The sequence below is a fragment of the Sphaerodactylus townsendi genome, linkage group LG12, assembly GCF_021028975.2.
Source record: "Sphaerodactylus townsendi isolate TG3544 linkage group LG12, MPM_Stown_v2.3, whole genome shotgun sequence".
NCBI lineage: Eukaryota > Metazoa > Chordata > Lepidosauria > Squamata > Sphaerodactylidae > Sphaerodactylus > Sphaerodactylus townsendi.
The window spans coordinates 5,524,321-5,546,109 of NC_059436.1; the positions used below are offsets into that span (position 1 = coordinate 5,524,321).

At 47.0% G+C, this 21,789-nt stretch overlaps 1 protein-coding gene across 1 annotated transcript in view; it reads left to right on the forward strand.

Moving 5' to 3' along the window:
* LOC125442142 (G protein-coupled receptor kinase 5-like) overlaps nt 1–19,378 on the forward strand; it is an 81,508-nt gene extending 62,130 nt beyond the window's left edge. Inside the window, exons 4-16 of the mRNA XM_048513308.1 lie at nt 5,859–5,936; nt 6,745–6,845; nt 7,660–7,752; nt 7,855–7,918; nt 8,534–8,674; nt 10,579–10,769; nt 11,488–11,525; nt 12,708–12,797; nt 14,765–14,973; nt 15,574–15,711; nt 16,461–16,598; nt 17,266–17,397; nt 18,249–19,378. Coding sequence (XP_048369265.1) covers nt 5,859–5,936; nt 6,745–6,845; nt 7,660–7,752; nt 7,855–7,918; nt 8,534–8,674; nt 10,579–10,769; nt 11,488–11,525; nt 12,708–12,797; nt 14,765–14,973; nt 15,574–15,711; nt 16,461–16,598; nt 17,266–17,397; nt 18,249–18,338 — 1,503 coding nt within the window. The 3' untranslated portion in view covers nt 18,339–19,378. The remainder of the gene's footprint in view (nt 1–5,858; nt 5,937–6,744; nt 6,846–7,659; nt 7,753–7,854; nt 7,919–8,533; nt 8,675–10,578; nt 10,770–11,487; nt 11,526–12,707; nt 12,798–14,764; nt 14,974–15,573; nt 15,712–16,460; nt 16,599–17,265; nt 17,398–18,248) is intronic.
* Nucleotides 19,379–21,789: the final 2,411 nt, after the last annotated feature.

Here is a 21,789-nt window from a genome sequence, read left to right on the forward strand (position 1 = left end):
GATGGACTCTATGACTTTATACCTTGCTGAGGCCCCTCCCCTCCCCTCACCATTTCTAGACTCCACCCTCAAATCTTCTGGAATTTTCCACCGCAGAGCTGACCACCCTATTGGGTGTTCCGACCCATGGGATTCCAGTGTCGCGTGGGGACACACCCTGAGATCAACACTGTGAGGATACATTTCTGTCTGATAATTCACTAAAAGCTTTGAGGGATTGGGAAGAATCTCTGCCTTCCCCTTCTCAAGTTTTAAGGACTCTCTTCTCAAAGATCAATCTTTCTGAGACATTTGTATTCCATCCTTCTTTTAAAAAATTCAATGTGACATGCATGGTTCTTCCCTCCACCATTTTATCCTCACAACAACTTTGTAATGTAGATTGGGAGACAGAAAGAATGGTGTGGGTGCTGGGTGGGAGTGTATGACTGTCCAAAGTCACCCAGTGAATTTCATGGCACAGGGGGGACTTGAATCTGGATCTCCCATATTCTAGTCTGACATTCTGACCAACTTCAGTGCCTTGTCTTGGATTACAAGGTTATCAAGATACCTAAGATAGCTTCTTTGGTAGCTCCAACAGGCATCCTATAATCAGGGTTGCCAAGTCTCCTGGCAACCCATTATTTTGCCCATTGGCATCTAATGCATTGACAAAAAGGATTGGGTGGAGGGAAGATTGGGGCACACATTGGCATTGTGACAATGCACTGATGTCACTTTTGGTAAAGACTGAATGTGATATCATAGACAATCTAGCATTTTCTAAAACCCCATGATTTTAGCATCGAGTTCTTTGTAAATCCTGGAGCACCCCATGATGACATTTCTGCCTTTTTACCACAAAAAGTCTTCATGTGGAATTTATACAGTGATCCAATGATGGTCCCCAGTTGAACAGAAGGTTTTGAGTTGGGATTGGGCGATCCCCCCCCCCCCCCCCCAGTTGTTACAGGTATGGTGGACAACAAGATCTCCAGGGTTGGCAGAAGCAAGCATGGATCCCAGATCCCCAGAAAAATGGAGGTGTTACAATTGGAGTTCACAGATATTTGGCACATTTTCTACATTATTAGTAAATAAAATAAAATAAAATCCACTGGAAGCCACTCAACTAGAGAAGAAAATAAAAAATGGAGGATGGAGAAGATGAGGAGGGGGCCGGCTGGAAAGACGGGAGGAAGGTGGGATGACACAAGTGCAGGAGGACCCTGTTACTGGGGGAGGGGGGGGGAGGAAAAAACCCGAAGGTGGCATTGCACATAAGTTAATTTGCCTCCCCTGTGAAGTGGAAAAAAAAATTGGGCTTTCCCTACACCTAGAAACCACAGGGCTTCCCCTTAAAAAAGTGCAGTCCAGAGCAGTTGCATAAGGGAAAATCTAACCCAAATTATATATTGAAGCTTTTGCATAATTAATAAGTTGATCCAAAACAAAAGGCTGCTTTAAGAGGGGAACACATTGGTGCGTAATGAGCAAAAATCTCCTGTACAGCGGTCATTTATTTATCCATGAGCCACATGTCAATCATTGGAAATACACAAGGAGCCAGATTTAAGTCCAGCAAGATATTAATTCTGGATTTTACTGACTTTCCTTGCTCATCATGTCTGTTCTTCAGTCGTGAAACTAATCTCTGGGCCTCATGCCTCTCAGGACATCAGGGGTGCGTGTTCTCTTGCATGAGTGTGTTCTCTCAGGGATTTGTGACTATCCCTGCACATATTTTTTCCTTTGGCTATATTGTGGCTCAGCAAATATGGGATCTCTAATAGATCAATCGTATGGTTTCTTCCAACCCTCTTGGGCAATTGGAGACTCTCTCCCTGTGTTTCTGAGCTTTGTGTGGGGTTTGCTACATGGGGAGCTATCAGCGAAGCACCCCAGCGAAGGCAGCTGGGTCAAGGAACTTCCTTTTGCCCCTCGGGAGTTGCTGCACATTCCTTCCGATTTGATTCTCATGGCTATCACCCAGCGGACTTTTCGTTAAGGAAAACACAGATGTCACTTGAGCCTTTGAGAATGGCAATGACCCGTGAGCCATTCCAGCTCTGTCCACCCCGCTGGCTTCCTATTTTGGTGCTTCTTGTTTTTAAGAAAGGGAGTCTATATATGTTTTTTTCCTGTTTGAAACACCTTATTCTCCGATTGGCTGCTTCTCCGATTCTGGCTATCTGCTATTGGCTTACGTATTCATCCAGCCAGCTTCGTACCTGACTTCCCTGCATTCTCCTGCTGAGGTCGGTCCTCTCCAGTGTGTGCCAGGCCAATTAACCCTTCACCTGCTCCTTATCCCTGCCACTTCAGGGGTCGTTGCTTTGTTTCTCTCGTCTCCTAGCACCAAGCCTTGTTCCAAAACATTCAGGAGGGGACACGCTGGTCAGATTTTTATAGCAGCAGTGTGCTTGTCTCGGGGTCAGGCAAACAGCTTGCATCCTGTGGAAAATGAGCAGAAAGGAGGGCATAGATAGGAGAGAGGCAAAAGAAAAAAAATCTGCGGCCTGTAAAGGGAAACTCATGCAGAGTTTACAAATACTCGACCACAAAGTTTCGCCCAAGGTCCTAGGCAAAGGTCTGAGCATATTGAACAGCCAGATGTCAGGTGACAACACATACCAGTTGGGTTTTTGATCTGTTTGTTTAACCACCTATATATTTAATAGCCCAAGGCCTGATCTCCTTGTCGATAGGAAAATCTGTACAGTGAAGCCAACCACAACTATAAGCTCGAATTCTGCGAACCCATAAGAAGCCCCCAGATTTGCAGAAAAGTAATGCGGGGTACTTCTCTCAAAGAGTATAATGGTTATTGTGTGTCTACAGATGTTGCAAAAATAGCCAGAGTTGGGTTGCTACTGCAACCCAGAATGGGGTATGAAAACATGGCGGTGGCAGCCAACAGAAGAAGGTGAGGAGAGGGGAGCTGGCATCGTTTTACTTCCTCTCTGACTGCCTTCCTGCTTCCCCCGTAGTGTGGAGGTGTCTGAGGGTAGGAAGGGGGAAGCAAGTCAGGAGAGGGGATATATGGCAGGAGGCATGCTGAGCCAGAAGGGGGCATACAACTGGAAGGAAATTTATTGATATTTATATTCAGCTTCATCCTAAATTCTCTAGGCGGCTTACACAGGAGTAAGAACAATAAAAGTCATAATAAAAACATCATAAATAACCTAACAAAGCGTTGTAGTGTCTGTTGGGACCTGGCTTAAACCTGAGATGGTAGAGATTGCAGGGGATGCATCCCTGATGTTCGCCCTCCAGTCTCACCCCACCACCTTCTAGCTGCAGGTGATGACAAGGCATGACCGATTAGCGACTGCAAGGAACAAACATAAAGAATTATATTTATTTATCTCTTTATTTATACCCCCTTATGGGCCCAAAGCAGCTTATATTGTTCTTTGTCTCCTCCACTTTATGCTCCTTCAACCCTATGGAGATACATTAGACTGTGTATGTGACTGGCTTAAGATCAGCAGCAAGTTTCTGTGGCAGAGCAGGGATTCGAATCTGGGTCCCCCAGATCCTAGTGTAAACACTGCACTATGCTGGCTCCTTTTAATGCATTTAAAATGTACTTTAGAGGTAACATGGAGCTTTTTTATGGTTGGGGGTGCAGGTAGGAGGGTAAAGCTAAGGGCGTCATACTTTGCCGGGGTGCAGAGGTGAGAAGAGATTTTGAGGAAGAAAGAATGGCAGCCCTGACGTTCTGGGAAGGAGTTTCAGGCCTATGGGATACTAAGATGGAGGGGAGAATTGTTTGAGAGTCAGGAGGCCTTCAGCAAGATCAGGGGTAATGAAACTGGAGAAGCCATTAAGGAGGGCAGGGGACACAGATAGATATAGCCGGGAAGTGTTTGTTGGTAATTAATTCTAGGGACTGCAGTTTAAGAGGAGGGCAGAAGCCAGAGTTTTGGAGGTCAAAAGAGGAGCTGAAAGAGAGAAGGGCCAGATGGTGGGAGTAAACAGCACATTCCAGGAGTTTGGAAGCAAAGAAGGGAGAGTAAATAAATATATGAAGCTGCTTTCATATTGTGGCCAATGAAGACCCTCTGCGATCTCAGACGGACAAAGGTCTCTCCCAACTATGTCTGCCTGAAATCCTTTCACTTGGGTATGCCAAGGAGATGAACTTGGACCCTTCTGCATGTAAACCACATGCTGTAACACTGAACCCAATCTTTTTTAAGGCTTAAGTCTCTCCCCTTTCAGGAAAAAGGAATGGGACTGGTAGACAGAGGGGCCTGAGCGGTAAAGTGAGAAGGTTTTCTGAGAATGGGGGATATCATGGTGCATTTGAATGCATTCCAGAAAACGACCAGAAAAAGGAATTGGTTGATGTTATCAGGAATAGACCGCCAGTAATTGGGAGGGGAATTAAGGATCAGATGTGCCCAGCATTGGTAGCCTTGTCTCCAAATGCCTTTTCTCTCTTCAGCAGCATTCTTTCTATCTGTCTTCTGAAAGAAAGGAGACCTAGTTGCACATTGTTCTGGTGTGCTATCTTTGATTCTTCTGTTTCTCCCTCCATTTGTTATGATGCTAGTTGAGGCCACAGCGTTGCCTGCTACACTGGCTGGATGGAACATGGACCATTTCCCCAGATGTGCCGCATACACTTGATGCTGCCCACCGCTAACATAAACAATTGCCTGCTGCAGCAGCCTTGGCCCAAGTGGCTGTTTTCCTGGCTCTCCAAAGGAGTCGGGGCATGCCTGGTGGTTGCTAGGTAACCTGAGGAAAGCTTTCTCTGGAGTAGGGATGTTGTCAGTCACAGGCTTGCTGGTTCAGTTCCGTCATCTCCCATTTGGATTTTGCTTCTTGTTAATTAGAACTTGTGAATCTTTGCTTTCACGCCATTTGCTGCTTCCTTGTGCTTTCTGTTTAAAATTTAGGTGTTTTATTTGTGCATCAGTACATTCCTGTGTAATGGAGTAGTATATGAATACCATGTAAAGGGGTATAACAACTGGATCAAGGCAACAGAAAGGCCATTAGTATTAGCAATGGACCAAAACCATTTACAATGAGTCATGCTTTTATTTTGCCCTTCTTCCAAGGACCTCAAGAGGGCATACATAATGCTGTTGTCTCTCTTTTATCCTCCAACAACCCTGTGTCAGTAGAGCTGAGAGAAAGGGACTGGCCCAAAGCTACCCATTGAAGCTTGTAGCTGGGGGAGGATTTTAACCCAGGTCTCTCAGCCCTAGTTGAACACTCTAACCGCTCTACCATGTTGGCAGTCCACGACAGTGCCTGGAAAGAAATATAATTGAAAAAGAGAACATAACTCCATCCCTATTATGGATCCACCTTGAAGCCGCCTGGGGGAATGTCTTCTTTCTTTCCTTTCCTCTCTGAAGAACAGTTGTAGTGAGCAGCTGTAACGAAATGACAAGAAAGGAGACGTCAGTTGTGGGAGAAAAGGAAGGGGAAAGGAAAGGAAATGGGGGATCCCAGGCAACAGAGGTACTAAAGAGAAGGATATGGAGGGATTCCAGAAATAGAGAGAGCAAAGGCTGGGAAAATGGAAGGCTATGCTCCAGAGCTGTCCAGCCACAGAATCACAGTTCTAGGCATCAAGGGTCATTTACCTTCAACGGATAGTTCTTGGTGGGCTGCCGCCTGGAGGAACACTGGTGGCCCAGTTAAGCTATTCTGGCTGTGCTGCAGATGAGTGCTTCAGACTCAGCTCCAGTCTGGCACCCCCAATCTGTATCAGTTTGCCGGGGGAGGCTGTGGTGCTTCTAACACCGAGCCTTTGTTGCTCCTGGACCGTTTTAGCTTCCTGGTTCGCTCCTGCTAAGGGTGACGGCCAGGCAGGCCTGCTTAGTCCATTTCTCTCTCCTTTTCCACAGACAGAGTATGAGCTTTCCCCAGACGAGAAACGCAAGGAAATGGGAGAAGAGATCATCCGCAGGTTTTTCAATAGCGAGGTAGGTTGCTTGCCCGCTTGCCCTCGCTCGCTCGTAAGTTGCAACAGGCAAGAGGTTACCGGACCCTCTCAGCCAGTTTGGGAGCCTGGCCGTCATTCTGACTCCACCGTAGCCCTGCTTTTTGTGCAAGTGCTCTGCACCCCCTGCTGGCCGTTCTGGGTGTACAGTCGCATGCTTTAGTGCAGTGCTTTTTGTGCACTGTCGATACCAATCGTCTTACACTGGAGAAATTCTGCATAGGATTGCACTGTGAAAATGAAAACCTGCGTGTCAGACCAGTGGTCAGTCTAGTTCAGTGTGGTCTCCTGTGTCTGGCAGCAGATCTCCAGTACTTGGAGGCTGAGACATTTCTGGCAAGTACCAGGAATTGAACATAGGTCTTTCTGCACGCAAAACGTGCTGCACCACTGAGCCACGGCCATTCCTCTGTTGTCTCGTGGAATATTTGGGGAGTGTGTCTTCATGTGCTGGAGGCATGCATGTGTTAGGTTTATTGCAGTTATCTTGGCTTCATCCATTACTAATTGGTAGCGAGGGTTTTATTTCTTTATTTTGCAGAATTAATTTGCAGAGTGCTAAGGATGCTGTTTTGAGTTTCTTTTTTGGGGGATCCAAAGGTAGTGAAAAGTGTTCTTTAAAAATGACTAAGAAGCCAGAGAATGAATTTGAAAATCATTTGGATTACCAAAAAGGGAACCTGTTGTAGAGGGGAAACGTGAGGAATTGAAACCTGCCCTCAGGGTGGCAAGGGTTATGGGGGCATAATGGGACCTTTGCCATCCATAACTTTGTTTTCTTGTTGTCTTAGTCGCTGGATTATATGGTCGAGATCAGGCAAACCCTTATGGACGAGTGCAAGGAGAACCTCCAGAGAAGTTCCTGCAAAGATCTCTTCAGCAACTGCATGCAGTGAGTTCTTAGCTCGGGGCAGAGATCCAGGAGCAGAATGGGTCAAAAATTGTCGTTAGAAAGACCTGAACAATGCATTTAATGTAATGTAACAAATGCCCTGCTGGGCTTCAACTATAAAACGTAAGATAACACACAGAAAAGCGAGCTGTGTTTAATGTACCGTACTACAAATGAATTACAGCGAATGGGGACTCCACGCAAAGTTAGGAGGAAAACAAAACCTTAATCATAGGCAGATACAAAACTTATTTGGGGAGCAAGTTCCTTACAATGTATTTGTTACAAACAGAGATGAAACCTCTTGCAGTTTTAAAGTGTAACGTGCAGTGCTTTTACAATTGGGAAAATACCCCCTTGCAATATGAAAGTACAAACACCAGTGCAGTCCTTTACAGACTTAATTAATGTCTTAGTACAAACAATCACTCCCTGCCGGATTGCTAATTGGCATCACTTATGGTTGGAACTACGATGGTTATCTGATCGTCTTTGAACACTCCGACTTATGTTCTTGATCAGTGAAAACATTCTTACCTAATTCTTTTGCGCTGGTTCATTTTGCCCAAGGTCACCATGGTTGTATTTTTATTGATCTGGCCATGTTGCCGTTACTTTATCACCTGAGGCTGAATGGGTGCACAGCTTTAGACCATGGTCAGAGTCACATTTTGATGAGGATGCTGAGTGGGAGAGAAGTAGGTTCTTGAATAAGTAGGGAGACAGAATTCCAGTGGGCTTGTTCACGTTGGGGGCCCATGGAGCTGATCTCTGGGAATGGGCTGACGGATCTAAACTGTTGTCTTTTGCACAGACGTCTGCACGAGTACTTGAGTGGCGTCCCTTTCACGAATTACCAGGACAGCATGTACTTCGACAGATTCCTCCAGTGGAAATACCTGGAGAGGTAAAGCGATGTTCTCCATCTTCAGCATCTGTCTTGAGGCTTTACCAGACTGATCCTCATAAGGGCAGATTTTCAGTAAGCACTACGACCTTGTTGTTTTAGACAATCGGTAACCAAAGACACCTTCAGGCAATACCGGATTCTTGGGAAAGGTGGCTTCGGAGAGGTAAGTGGCTGCACCTGCTAGGAAATCTCCCATCCCTTATGCTTGGGGTCAAAGTGCAGAGGAGTGTGCTTCAGCCTTTTCCCCGCCTGCCATTTCCCCACCCCAATTCTCCCTCCTCGCACTTCTGTCATTCTGTAGAGCGCTTAAAAGTGGAGGGCATTTTTTTTAAGGGAGCAGGGAACATTTTAATTTCTGTTAAAAGTTTTAGGCTATAAGACTGAATTCTTTAGTGTATGTATTAGACTCTTTACTGAGTCTGTGGTCTAATTCTGGTGATCCGGTTTGATTGCTGTGTCTTTTGTTTGTATTATGCTGTGTTTATTGTACTGAGGTTTTCTGACGTGGCAGACATGAGTTCCATGCGGCCTCCAGTGCTTTCATTTGAAAGACATAAAAGATCTGACCTCTGTGCTTGGCACTAAAACCCAAAGAGAGCTGTGGAGGTGTTTCAATTTCTTTTCCGGGCAAGTGGTACAGCAGGGGCCCTTGGGCCCACTAGGCAGGAAAAGAAGAATATTCTGCAGGTGCTACAATAAGTATTGGACCTTTGTTTTCTACCAGATCCAGAGGCCATGAAGTGTCTTTCTTAGTAAGCTCACCCTGTCTTGTCTCCAGGTTTGCGCATGCCAGGTGCGAGCTACAGGGAAGATGTATGCTTGCAAGAAACTGGAGAAGAAACGCATCAAGAAACGGAAAGGGGAGGCCATGGCTCTGAATGAGAAGCAGATCCTAGAAAAGGTCAACAGCCGATTTGTTGTGAGTGTCTGCCCAGACAAGTTGCGGATCCTACTACACAGAGCCAGCGTTGTGTAGTGGTTGGATTGTCAGACTAGAACTTGACAGATCCAGGTTCCAACCCCTGTTCTGCCATGAAAGCTTGCTGGGTGACCTTGGGCAAGCCCCATACTCTCAACCTAATCTACATCACAGGATTGTTGTGGAGATAAAATGAAGGAGGGGAGAATGTTACGCTGTAAGATACTTTGTGTCCCCACTGGCAAGAAAAGTGGGTTATAAATGAAGTAAATAAATAAATCAAGGGCCCTTTCCCCACTTACCTTAAGCCCCGCACTACTCTCCTCAAGTAGCGCGGGGTCCCGGGGCACTCCCCACTACAGGGGCGGCGACAGCGCAGCCGCCCCGACGCTGCCGCTCTCGCGCCCCTCTCAGCGCGCAGCATCCCTGGCGCTTCTCAAAACGGTGCCTTTTGATGACCCTGCACAGAGATGCCGCATGCTGAGAGCAGCACGCAGCAAAGGTAAATGGGGAAAGGGCCTGAGATTGGCTGAATTGCAGTAGAGGATTTCCTGCCTGTCTGAAATGCTTTTCCTGCGTTTTCTTCTCTGGGATGCCCTTTCCCATGCCTCAATTTGGTTATGTCCAGGTTAGGAGTGCGTCATCCATGTTGCTGCTTGGAAGATTTGCTTGAAATCCTGTTGGTTCAGCTCAAAGCAGCCAAGACTTTGTGGGCTGAATGTCTGTGGCCATTATTAAATGATCTGCACCACTTGATTTCCAAGCGCAATTCTCGATTGCTCTGACTGGGCTCCCTGAAAAACCTTCCTGCTTATCCAGCCTTGAGCTAGATTTTTAATATTTTTGTTCTCGGAAGATTGACTCCCCATAACATTTGTCTTTGACATTTAACTGTTTTAATCTGATTTTAGCATTTTTGTGTACATTTACTCCAGGACTGAATAATAAGAATGTTTAAACAATTTGGATCACAATTTGGACCACCTGCTCTGATACAAAGCCATTTTTGATGTCATAATCTGATGCTCTGCTCTTGATACTTGGGCTCTGGGCTATTGGCACAAACTCTTCTCTTTTTTTCAGATGTCCATTCCTATGCATTTGTTGTTTGCTTTTTTAAAAAATATTTCTTTTCATATATCTTCCATCTTTTTTTATTTATGGGGAGGTTGTTCAGATTTCAATTGGTTATTTTAGACAAAAGGGCACCTGCCCACACCTTTCCTGGAGCCTGCCAGATATTTTTAGAAAGTGTATACCCATCAAGGCTTCTAATTGGCTGTTGAAGATTTGATTGGCCGTGCAGATTTTCAACAACATTGCTTTATCAAAAGCTGCCACCCCTGCACAAGAATTTTCACTGATCTTGAGAGCCAGCGTGGTGTAGTAGTTAAGAGCAGGTGGACTCTAATCTGCTGAACCGGGTTTGATTCCCTGCTCCTCCAGTTGAGTGGCGGTCTCTTATCTGGTGAACTAGATTTGTTTCCCCACTATTACATTCCAGCTGGGTGACCTTGGGCTAGTCACAGTCCTCTCTGAACTCTTTCAGTCCCACCTGCCTCACAAGGTGTCTGTTGTGAGGAAAGGAAGGGAAAGGAGTTTGTAAGCCACCTTGAGTTTCCTTACAGGAGAGAAAGGCAAGGTATAAATCCAAACTCTTTTTCTCTTCTGTGTGACTGAAGGTAAGCGATAGCAGCCATTTTGTGTCTGGCTTCAGCTCCTGCATCAGTCATTTTGTGGCAGCCATATTGTGACTGTGCTCACCAACCTGTGCCAGAATTTAAAATGTACCCACGATCTCAAAAATGTTCTAGATTATGCAGGCTGCCTTGTGGACCGTTCTACCATCAAAAGTCAAGAGGTAAATACCGTTTGATCCCTTTCAATCCTGTCTGTGCTCACAGGTTAGCTTGGCCTATGCCTACGAGACCAAGGATGCTCTTTGTCTGGTCCTCACCATCATGAACGGTGGAGACTTGAAGTTCCATATCTACAACATGGGCAACCCTGGCTTTGACAACGAACGAGTCACCTTCTACGCTGCAGAGATTTGCTGTGGCCTTGAGCATTTGCACAGGGAGGGCATCGTGTACAGGTGAGAGGATGGCACCATTTGCAAATCCCAGGGAGCCAGGAGCTTGGGGGAGTTCCAGGCGAAGGTGGGGAGGAGAGCTTTCCTTGTTCAACCTCCATTAAAAAACATTGCAAAGCTAGATGTCATGAGGGGAACTGAAACGTAGCCAGCACGATGGAATTGGATAGAGTGTCAGACAAGGATCTGAGAGGTCTGTCTCCCTGCTGTGCCATAGGATCTTGCCAGGTGGTCTTTGGCCAGACACATACCCTCAGCCTGACCTATCTGACAGAGATGCTGTGGGGATAAAACTGAGAGAATGTTATATTGTAAGCCGCTTTGGGTTCCTATTGGGAGAAGGCAGAACTGGGGTAAATAAATAAATTGTTCCCCCTCCCCCCATTGGCAGGAGAAAGGAAGGATATAACTGAGGTAAGTAATTAAATAGACCCTTCCCTCCCCATCCTAGTTCCTATGTGGGAGAACATTTGTGTGTTTGCGTGCATGTGTGAGTGCATGCTAAGAAGCATTTAGTCACAAAAAACCCTCACATGAAATCTGAGAGGGTACAGTTTAGCCTCAGTTTTACCAATTTATCTGCTTTTTGTGAGAACCAGGCAAACTCCTTCTAAGGTTGTCTTATCCTCATTTATCCCCCCTCCCCCCACACACACACGAGTGCTAGTATCTGGCCTTGCCCCTATTTCTCATTCATGGTTGTGTCTGTATCTCCCTGCAGGGACTTGAAGCCGGAGAACATTCTCCTTGACGACGATGGTGAGTGTTGGATTCTGGGCATGTCAGAGAATGGGAGGGGGCTCTGCTTGGTCTGCTTCTGGAGTCCTGAGCCTCATCCTCTAGTGTGCTCAGCAGCACATTGAAGAGATTTGCAAGTCATGAAACTAGAGGAGGAGGAGCTCTGTATGCCACCTGGAACCCAAATCAGGAAGATATGCCATCTACCAAGATGACCTAGGAGCAGAGGGCATCTGAAACCTTTTCTCTGGCCTCTTGTTGTGTTTCCCTGCCTCTGGATTGCTCTTGTCTCTCCACCAGTGTGAAAAGTTGGGTGAACATGTGAAGCTGTGTAATGCTGAGGACTAAGTGGCTGAGCCAGCCTGGTGTAGTGAGTGGTTAAAGAATTGGATAAGGATCTGGGAGACTCCGCTTCAAGCCCACCATTGTGCCACGGAAGCTCTCTGAGTTCTTTCTCTGCAGGGCTGTTATGAGGGTAAAATAAAGGAAGGGTGATTGATGTACACCAGCCTGAACTCCCTAGAGAAGCAGTAGGATAGAATGTACTAAAGAAATAAAATGCTTTGGAGATCTGCAAATTCCTCAGAGATCTCCAGCATCTTTGAGTGGGAGGGGTGTATGTGTGTGTGTAGCAATTTGAGTTAGAGTTGTGGCACAAGGAGAAAGTGGCTTTACCCATTCCCTTCGTACTATTTTTGGGACTTCCTGGAAGTGTTGCTTGTACTTTCTGGGGAGACAGGCAGGCTGTGAAACAGAGAACCCCTATGTTTACCTTAACAGTGTAAATTATAGTTCTGAGGAAGAGAGGGAGATTGAGGTCAAGAAGCCAATTTGTTTAGGGGGTAGAAATGGAATAAACCTCCCCTGTTCTGTGGCCCCAGTCTGAATTGTTCTCCCATCAATACCTTTGGCAGGCCTGCTATTTACTGTAGAAAACCACTTGGTAGATCCATTCACAGATCTCCCAGTATACCAACTCATTTGACCCTATGTCAGATTACCCAACCCAATATTGTCTGCTTTGACTGACAGAAGGTCTGCAGAGTCTCCAATCTCTCTTTTTAGAGGTACCAGGAACTGAACATTCTGCATGCGAAGGACGCACTCCACCACCGAACCAGAGTTTCTCTTCCATCCAATGGGGCAGAGAATAGAACTCTATCCTCAGTGCTCTACACTCTCTTTCGTTCTTGTTCCTTGTAGGTCATATCCGAATCTCAGACCTGGGACTAGCCATCAAGATTCCAGAGGGCGAGACCATCCGTGGCCGCGTAGGAACTGTTGGCTACATGGGTGTGTATTGATGGGAAATTGGAGTAGCCTGCTCTTTCCACTTGGGGTAGCCTTACAAACCCCCTCCTGTTGCGAGCAAAAGACAAGAATTAGGGTACAGAGTACCAGAGGTCTGAAAAATTATTATAGAAACATCCAGATAACAAAAGGTGTGTGTGTGTATGTATATATATATATGTATGTATGTATATTATATATATATAATTCAAGCATTATGAAACTTAATAGAAAATACAAAAAAATTATTGAAAGATTTACAAGCCAAATATACCAAATAACAGTTTGAGTACATATATTGTAACACATCTGGCGCTGCCAGACACCCTCCCGCTGATGCCTCGTCCTCCTCATGAGTTTCCAGGTCAGGCTGGAAGGAGTTGGCCTCAGGATGGGTCACAGAGAAGGCAGATGCCTTGTTCTCTCTGGCCTTGGCAGGGAGATTCCCCAATATGTTATGGAATCTCTCCGGCCGTTCCTCTCCCTGCTTCCTTTATAGGGCTTATTTTCCCTCTTTAGACCCATTCCCACAATCCAGTCACCCTTCCCTCAGGGTGCTGATTGGCCAGGTCACCTGCCTCTTCAGGCCTGTCTCCACCTCCCCATCACCTCCCTCCAGCCTCACCTCAGCATTTCTCTCTGAAGCTGAAGCCGAGTGGCCCTTGGGCGGGTGCCACCAGCCCTCTTCTCTCACAGCCTCACTTGACCACATACCCCAGCTGGACAGCGGTTTCCTGCCACCTCCAGGCTGCCGTTGTCCCTGCTGCTCATCTTAGGACCACCTGTCTTCCCCATCTGCGGGCCAACCCCACCTCCAGCTGGTGACTCCCGGCTCTTTGACCTCTGGCACTGTGCTCCCCTCTGACTAGGTAGGCAGGGTCCCATGCTCCTGGAGCAGGCTGGAGGCAGGCGGAGCTGGTGGGGCTAAAGGGCCCAGGATGGGCCTGGCGTGGGATAGGTATCATGTACAGTTTTAAGGTGGCAGTTCTTTAGAACAGTTAACAAGCTAAAGAAGAGCACACAATCTTTAGGTCGGAGCCCTACTGATTGTCTTTTGAAGCTGCACCATTCTACATATTAGGAATTGTTCTTGATTTTTTAGGTTCCAAATTAAGCCAGATTAACCAGCGCAAATTCATTCATGACTGATGAAAATTCATACATCAAAGCAGGAATTCAGTCGGCATCTTGTCCTTTGCTCTTCTCTAACTTGTATGCTGTTTTACAGAATTGCCACCTTAAAACTGTACATGATATCTGTACTGAAACTGTTATTTGTTATATTCGGCTTCTATATTTGGTTATGCATATCTTTTGATCATGTTTCTGTTTTTCAGACCGCTGGTACTTTGTACCCCCTTGATCTTGTCGCTCAGAGGTTTCCTCCCCTCTCTTTTGCAAGCAGAAGACAAGCTTAACCACTTATGGTCATGGGAAGCTTATGATTGAGACCATGATATTCACAGGGCCTGCATTTAAGACCTGCTTGACCATGAGCTGTGGACTCCATCTTTGGAAGTCTTTGCAGATGTGGACTCCATCTTTGGAAGTCTGCAGATGTAATCTCTCACCCAGAAATTTTTGGCCAATTATACAGAGGTTAATTGCTGCAATTGAGGACCAATGGAAATGTGCTCTCCTGTTATCTGCTTTATTATCTCTTCATATGTTCTAGGGCTGGGAGCTGGCTGGGCTATAAGGTAATAAATTTTGATTAAATTACAGAAAACTGAAATAGGGTTGGTCTGTTTATTTGGGGATTCATGCAGACATCTCATATGAAGCATGGACTGAGGGGCAAGGAAAGGCAGTTAGGATTTAATAGGTAGGCTGCGTGTGCTGTAGAAGCAGCAAACGTTGAAGGAAGGTACGTTCTTCCTCTTGTACTGCCTTCCACACTTTTTCTGTCCTGTTGCAAAGTTGTAGTTTGCAGGCAGCTCTGACAAAGTTCTCATCTGTTTTCCCCTCAGCTCCTGAGGTGATCAACAACGAACGCTACTCCTTCAGTCCAGATTGGTGGGGGCTGGGCTGCCTCATCTATGAGATGATCGAGGGCCAGTCGCCCTTCCGGGCCCGCAAGGAGCGGGTTAAACGGGAGGAAGTGGAGAAGCGGGTGCAGGAGGACCAGGAGCAGTACTCGGAGAAGTTCTCAGAAGATGCCAAAGCCATCTGCAAGGCGGTGAGGATCAGAAAGGGAGTCTTATCTATCAAACTCATTTTTGACTTGCCTTTTTCCCAAGAGGTTCAGGGTGTCGTGCATGGTTTTCCTTCCCCCTCTGTGGGCTTTACAACAACCTTGTGGGGTAGTTTAGTCTGAAGAGCAAATGGCCCAAGGCCACCCAGTGAGCTTCAGTGGCAGAGCAAGGATTCTAACCTGTGATCCTCGTTTGACGCTCTAACCACTACACTCTACTGGCTGGAGATTCCACAGATGCCATCACAGAATCAGCACTTGCATCTGACAGCATCCCCACTTCATGTGTGTGTTTTGAGGTATCTTCTGTATAAGGTGAAAAAACACCCAGAGCAACCAAATGCATGTGAATAAATGCAGGCAAGTAAACAATGTAGTTTCACAAACTAAGAATAATCCCTAAATGCCAATAAAACTCAGTTGATACCAGGAGGGAAGGGTGCAGAATTAATCAAACAAAAACAGGCTGTTCTGGTTTTTCTGGGCTCTGTGGTCTGGTAGTTTGCGCTCCTAAAGTTTACCCGCATCGGTGGTTGGCATCTTCAGAGGCATGTTACCGTGGCTCCTTTTCCTCTCCCTGTCCAGCTCCTGACTAAAGACCCCAAGCACCGGCTTGGATGCACGGCAGGTGGAGCAGTCCAAGTGAAACTGCATCCCTTCTTCAAGACCATCAACTTTAAGCGGCTGGAAGCAGGCATCATGAAACCCTCCTTCGTGCCAGATGTAAGTCCAGGCCAAGAGAAGGGAGGCATTATGGGGACATGTGTCAAGATGCAGATGACAGCTGTAGAAGAGCTCTATTAGGGGAGATGGTGGAGGGAGACAGTGCGCGTAGAACTGGGAGCAAGCATGTTGGCTCTGTCCCTTGCACTTAAATATGTGCACTGGCTCCTCCTTCTTCTATACACATCAGCCGCACAGTACAGATAGACACACACATACACACACACCCATGATTAGGAACTACTGGGAACAAATTAGCTTGATCCTGGGGTGGAGTTTACCCACAGGTGGTGAACTTGTGTAGAATGCGGGGGGGGGGGGGGGGGGTTCCCCTTCTCCTTTGCATTCATAGGTTCTGTATACATAACTGTTGTGTGTGCAGAGCCGTTGCTTTTTTTCCCCGCTATGTTTGTGGAAGTTGGCACCTAGCATCATTTATGGAGACCCTTGGCTTTCATTTATGCACAGAAGCAATCTAAAAGTGAGCACAGGGGAGACAACACAGAAAGAGAAGGATGATACAGACTCAAAGGTCAACAGAGGAAGCTTGTGCATTCAAACTGCACTTGCCGAGTCCTCTTTCCTGAGCGAAACTAAGACTTAGAGTTCTGCAGTGGCTTCTGTGAAAGAAGGACAGTAAAGGAAGAGGGGGAAGCAAGTGAACAGAGCAAGAGGTTTGCTCTCTTAAACACACGGCTTAATGTGTGAGACTTGCAAAAAGCAAGCTTGTCTGTTGATCTCCCTTTCAGCCCCGGGCCGTGTACTGCAAAGACGTGCTGGACATTGAGCAATTCTCCACGGTGAAGGGAGTCAACTTGGACCAAACTGACAATGACTTCTATGCTAAATTCACCACCGGCAGCGTCTCCATCCCCTGGCAGAATGAGGTGAGGCTCTGGCACCACTGACGTGCAGCTTCTTGTATATGGGTTTGCATCCCAGTTGGAAGTGTGGTTGCCTGCCTTCGCCCATCAGAGGTGGGCCACACTAGAGGAGTTTGGAAAGTGCCGGCAGGGGCAGTTCTCTCCCTGCCCTCCACTGTTTCCCAAACCTCCAAGGTTTGTTTCCCAAACCTCCACTGTTTCCCAAACCTTCGTCGGGAGCACTGCAAAAAAATCTGGTTCAGGGTTTTTAACCTGAATATTTTCAGTTATAGCCAAATAAAGCTGATGGTCCTTCAGGGAGGCTTTATTCAGCTTTACTGAAATTTTCCAGCTTAAAAAAAAACAAAACACAAACCCCAAATTTGTCAATATTTTTGTTGGTGTTCATGCCTAGCTTGGATCCTGTTTCCTTTGCTCTGCATGCACTTCGCTTTGGCCACTACAAAGCATGCTTCCTCTCATGCTGAGCATTTCCGCTTGTGCAACCCCAGCATTTTTCAAGGAGTCCCTAAGTCTATCACAAGTCTATCACTTCTGTCACAAGAAGAATTCACTCCCAGCAAAGGACTGCCTCCCAGCAAAAACAGAGACGCTCACTCAGAGCTAGGGCATGGGACCCAAACCATGGCTTCGCCACATTGAGAACATAACTTTTTTTACCGTTCTTTAGATGATCGAGACTGAATGCTTTAAAGATCTAAATGTCTTTGGACCAAACGGCACCCGTTCCCCAGATCTGGACTGGAAGCAGCTCCCCGATCCTCCCAAACGTAGCCTGTTGCAGCGGCTCTTCCGACGAAATGTAAGGCTCGGCGTTATGATCTTGCTTGGCTCTATGATGTTTTCTCTCCACTCTTGGGATGATGATAGACATTCCTTCTAGCAGCAGGGTTTTGCCTCTCAGCCGGGGACTGAACTCTGCCTCTCTCTGCTTTCACTCTGCAGATCCATGTTTGGATCCCACCAGAGATTTGTCTTAATGGATTTAGCTTTTTTACAGTTTCTCTCTCCCCCACCCCCCACCCCAATCACAGTTATTATTTTAAATGTTTACTGGGTGTCCCATCAACTGGCCTTAGCCCAAGGTCCTTTTATGATTCCCTACTCTCTGTGCCCCCCACCTACTGGGGTAAGACAGGTGATGGCCAAAGACAGGGCCTTTTTAGTGGAGGCCCCTCTCCCTTGGAATGCCTTTCTCCTTGAAGCTCTCCAGTCTTTTCTTTCTGTACTAGGCCAACACATTTCTTTTTTACTTAGGCTTTTAATTGAGGGTTTCCATCCTTTTTTTAGCTGTTACTAAGTTCTGCTTCTAGCCTGTCAACTGTCTCATGAATATCCTTTCAGGATGCTCAGTCTTGTTTTGTTGTTGCCCCTGTTTAGTTTTATGGGTTTATGGATAATTTTTATACTGGGTTTTAGGGGGGTTGTATTGCATAAATGTTTTCTAAATGAATGAACATCTAAAATGTGAGGCAATTACGTTTCAAGATTAGTGATGACAACTTCCCCCTGTCAGTTCCCATCCAGTGTTGCTAAGCATTCTGGGATACCCCCTCAGCGGAGGTTGTTGCCATAACTGCTTCTGATTGTGATGGTTGCCGACTGAGCTTTTCTTCTTCACTCATACGTCATATGTTTTGTATATTTCCGCAGCCGAGTGACTTCACCATCAGCACCAACGCACACTCCAACCTGTCAGCGGCTCCCTCACCAGGCCGGCCCATGGCACAGGCTCCTTCCTGACCCTTGACTCGGAGGCCCCATGGAGCCAGTGCCTTTTTGTTGCCTTCTCAGGGTTGCCTTAGACACAAAACAGACATTAAGACATCCCTATCTTGCTGGGCTCTGTTACTGGCTAGTAACTGGAGAACAGCCTTTGGAGCAACAGGGTAGCTGAGCCTGCTAGCCAGAAACTCTCACCGCCTCCCAGGGTCAACGTGGACTGTGGCTCAGGACTCTTGTTTGACTTTGTTCCCAGGAGACTGGGCTGCTTTTGACCAGGATGTTCCTTCCTCTTTTGCACTCTGATCCAGTGGAGGCCTGCTTGAATCCAGGTCACGGCTGCTGTTTGTTCTCTCTCTACCAAGACACAGAGGCCTTCGTCGGCAGCATCACACTTTCGGTTGTGATGGTTTGCGGGAGGAAGGGGGGGTTGTTCCTTGGAGATGTGTTGAAGGGAGAACAAAGATGGGCAGGAGGAATGATAGCTGATGGCAAATGGTGACCCAGAAACAGAGGGGTCCTGCCCCCTTGCAGTGGAGATAGGGATGCCCCATTTAGTCACACCCTTTGGGTTCCACCAAGGGTTTTCAGGAATAGCCTCCCTTTTTTCCAAACCAGAGTCTGGGCCGTCTGTTAAAGAAAGGGAGAGCCTTAGGGCCACTTCCAGCATGGGGCGAGGTCAAAGGTGGCCAATTCTAGGTGCCATGTAGAGAGAAGCACCTGTGTGGGAGTCCTTCGTCGAGAGGACTGGCAGGAAAAGGACCCCCGGGCTGAGATTAGCCTTGGGCTGCACTTCGGAGCTGATCAAGAGAATAAGAAAAAGGGTCAATCGAGTGAGTGGCTTTTGAGCGATCACCTCCCATGATCTCCAGCTTGCAAGTAGAGCTCATTTTTTATTTTTTCCACCTGCTATATTATTTTATGCTGACTAGCTCTCACCCTTACTATCTCCTGTTCTTCCCCTCTTTCTTTTGATTTCTCCCTTTCCTGTAGTGGTTAAAAGCAGGTGCACTCTAATCTGGAGAACTGGGTTTGATTCCCCGCTCTGCCACTTGAGCTGTGGAGGCTTATCTGGTGAACTAGACTAGCCTGTGCTCTCCAACACATGCCAGCTGGATGACCTTGGGCTAGTCACAGCTCTTCAGAGCTCTCTCAGTGCCACCCACCTCACAGGGTGTTTTTTTTGGGGGGGGGGGGGAAGGAGATGTAAGCCCCTTTGAGTCTCCTTACAAGAGAGAAAGGTGGGGTTATAAATCCAAACTATTCTTCTTCTTTTCAAGTTGCAAACACCTCAGGTGATCAGGTCACAGCACACCAGTCTAATGCCAGTGCAGATTCTCAGTAGATGGTCCGTTTGTGTACCCTGATTAATGTCAGCGTCATCAAGAGCCAGTTATGCTCAATGACAGAAGAGGTGCAGGGGACAGAAGTCTGGATTCTACCACTTTCAACTGCAGAGTTAGAGGCTTGATGCAGAAAGTTTGGCTTAGTGGTAGATCACACGCTTTGAATGAAGCAGGGCTTAGACTCTAATCCCTGGTCTCATCGGTGAAAATAATCTCACAATACAGCTGATGCTGGGGCATTCTTCTGTCCATAAGTAGCTGCTGCCCATCAGAGGAGGCAACAACAGTTTAGAATGTCCATCTCAGAATGAGGGATATGCTTTTTTGAGAGCATTTACAGAGAGGGGAGAGGAGAAGACACTACCTCGAAGTGTTGTGGAGTCTCCTTCTTTGGAGGTTTTTAAAGAGAGGCCGGATGGCCATCTGTCAGGAGTGAAGTGATTATGTGTTCCTGCATTACAGCAGGTTGGACTTGATGGCCCTTGGGGGCTCTTCCAACTCTTTGATTCTAAGAATATCGCAAAGATCCGAAGCTTGGGTTGCCAAACTACTGTTTTCTCCAGCCTGAATGCTCAAAATCCATCTCCGAACTTATAAAGAAACTTGGAGCATTCCAGTTTGTTTGCAAGGGCAGGATGGGCCTTGGGCTTGGCCCTCAAGCGATGCAACTGGCAGAAATCAAAACCTGATCCAAGTTTGCCTGTGCCCCAGGGAAAGGCCAGGCATTGGGTTGCCAATCTTCAGGTGGGGCCTGGCATTCCTGTGGAATTATAGTTGAGTTCCAAATAACAGACCTCAGCTGGAGGAAACGGCAGCTTCGGATGGCATCGTGTCCCCACTGAGCATCCCTCCCATCCTAACCTTCATCCTTCCTAACCTTCATCCGCCGCCCCCCCAAATCTCCAGGAATTTCCTAAACCAAAGTTGGCATCTGTAGGCCCATGCAGAATTGGAACTATCAGGCAGATAACTTCAACTCCAAAGCTGCCCTGGAGGTGCCCTGAAATCCTCAAAGGCAGACTCGCCCCCACCCTTGCAAGCAGGGTTGTCAGTCTCCAGGTGGTGGCTGGCAATCTCCTAGGATTACAAGTCCCTCCCCTTATCCTGCCTTTCTCAGGCTCCACCGACCCCCAAATATCCAAGAATTTCCCAAACCAGAGCTGGCAAGCCAAGTTTGATGCTATTCAGTGGCTCTTCCTGTCAGGTGGTTTATACTTGGCCCCTAGCAGTAGCAACTGGGAGAGGGGAACACCAAAAAGGCATTGATTGGGACTTTAAAAAGCTGTGAACCAAAAGAATTGTATTGATTCCACCCGAGGTTAAGCCCGGGCTGCCAGGGTCTTTGCTTTCCAGAGTTGATTGCAATGCAGCCAGATCCAGATCCAATTGTGCCAGAGGCCATCGTTTGCTGCGGAGGCCAATGGGAAGATGAGTCTATTTTTACTCGGAGATTCTCCTTGTATCTTATCATATGTGGCCGTGTGACCTACTGCTGGAAGGGCCTGCTCCATGCCTGGGGCTTGCCTTTATTGTTTTTTTGCTTTCCAAATAGCAACAGATCCGGCCTTGAGGGAGGAAGGGTGGGCCCTGGGCCTTGGCACGATCTCTCCAGGCCAGCTACCCCGTAGTTAGCCTTGGGCACAAGAATCTCATTCTGAAGGCATTCTGCTCCCAGCTGCAAAATAGAAACTTCTGGCTCTGTGAGCAGTCCCGAACTGGGGTCAGGCTAAAAAGGCAGCGACCTTTGCCTTTTAAGCATGGCATAGCTGTTTGGTCTCTAAATGTCCAATAGAGGAGCTGCCCTCTTAGAGGTCCTGGTGCGGGGAGACTGAGACCTGCTTTTTGGCGAGCTTTTTGCAGCTTTATTGGTGCTAAAAGTGTGAGGGCACTCCCTGCCTTCTCAGTGAATCGTTCCCCATCTTTTCCCGCTCCATGAGTGCAGAAAGGAGACACTCCTGTGCCTTTTTTATAGCTATATGGCACAGATGTGCCAAGCAAGACGTACTGCAAACTCATCCCAGGAGATATTGCAATTTTCAGATCGTGCACCTTCCAATGTACTTACAAGTGACTCATAGGATTGGACTCTAGAAAGAGTACCATGGAAATCAAGCCTCTCCGTCTGT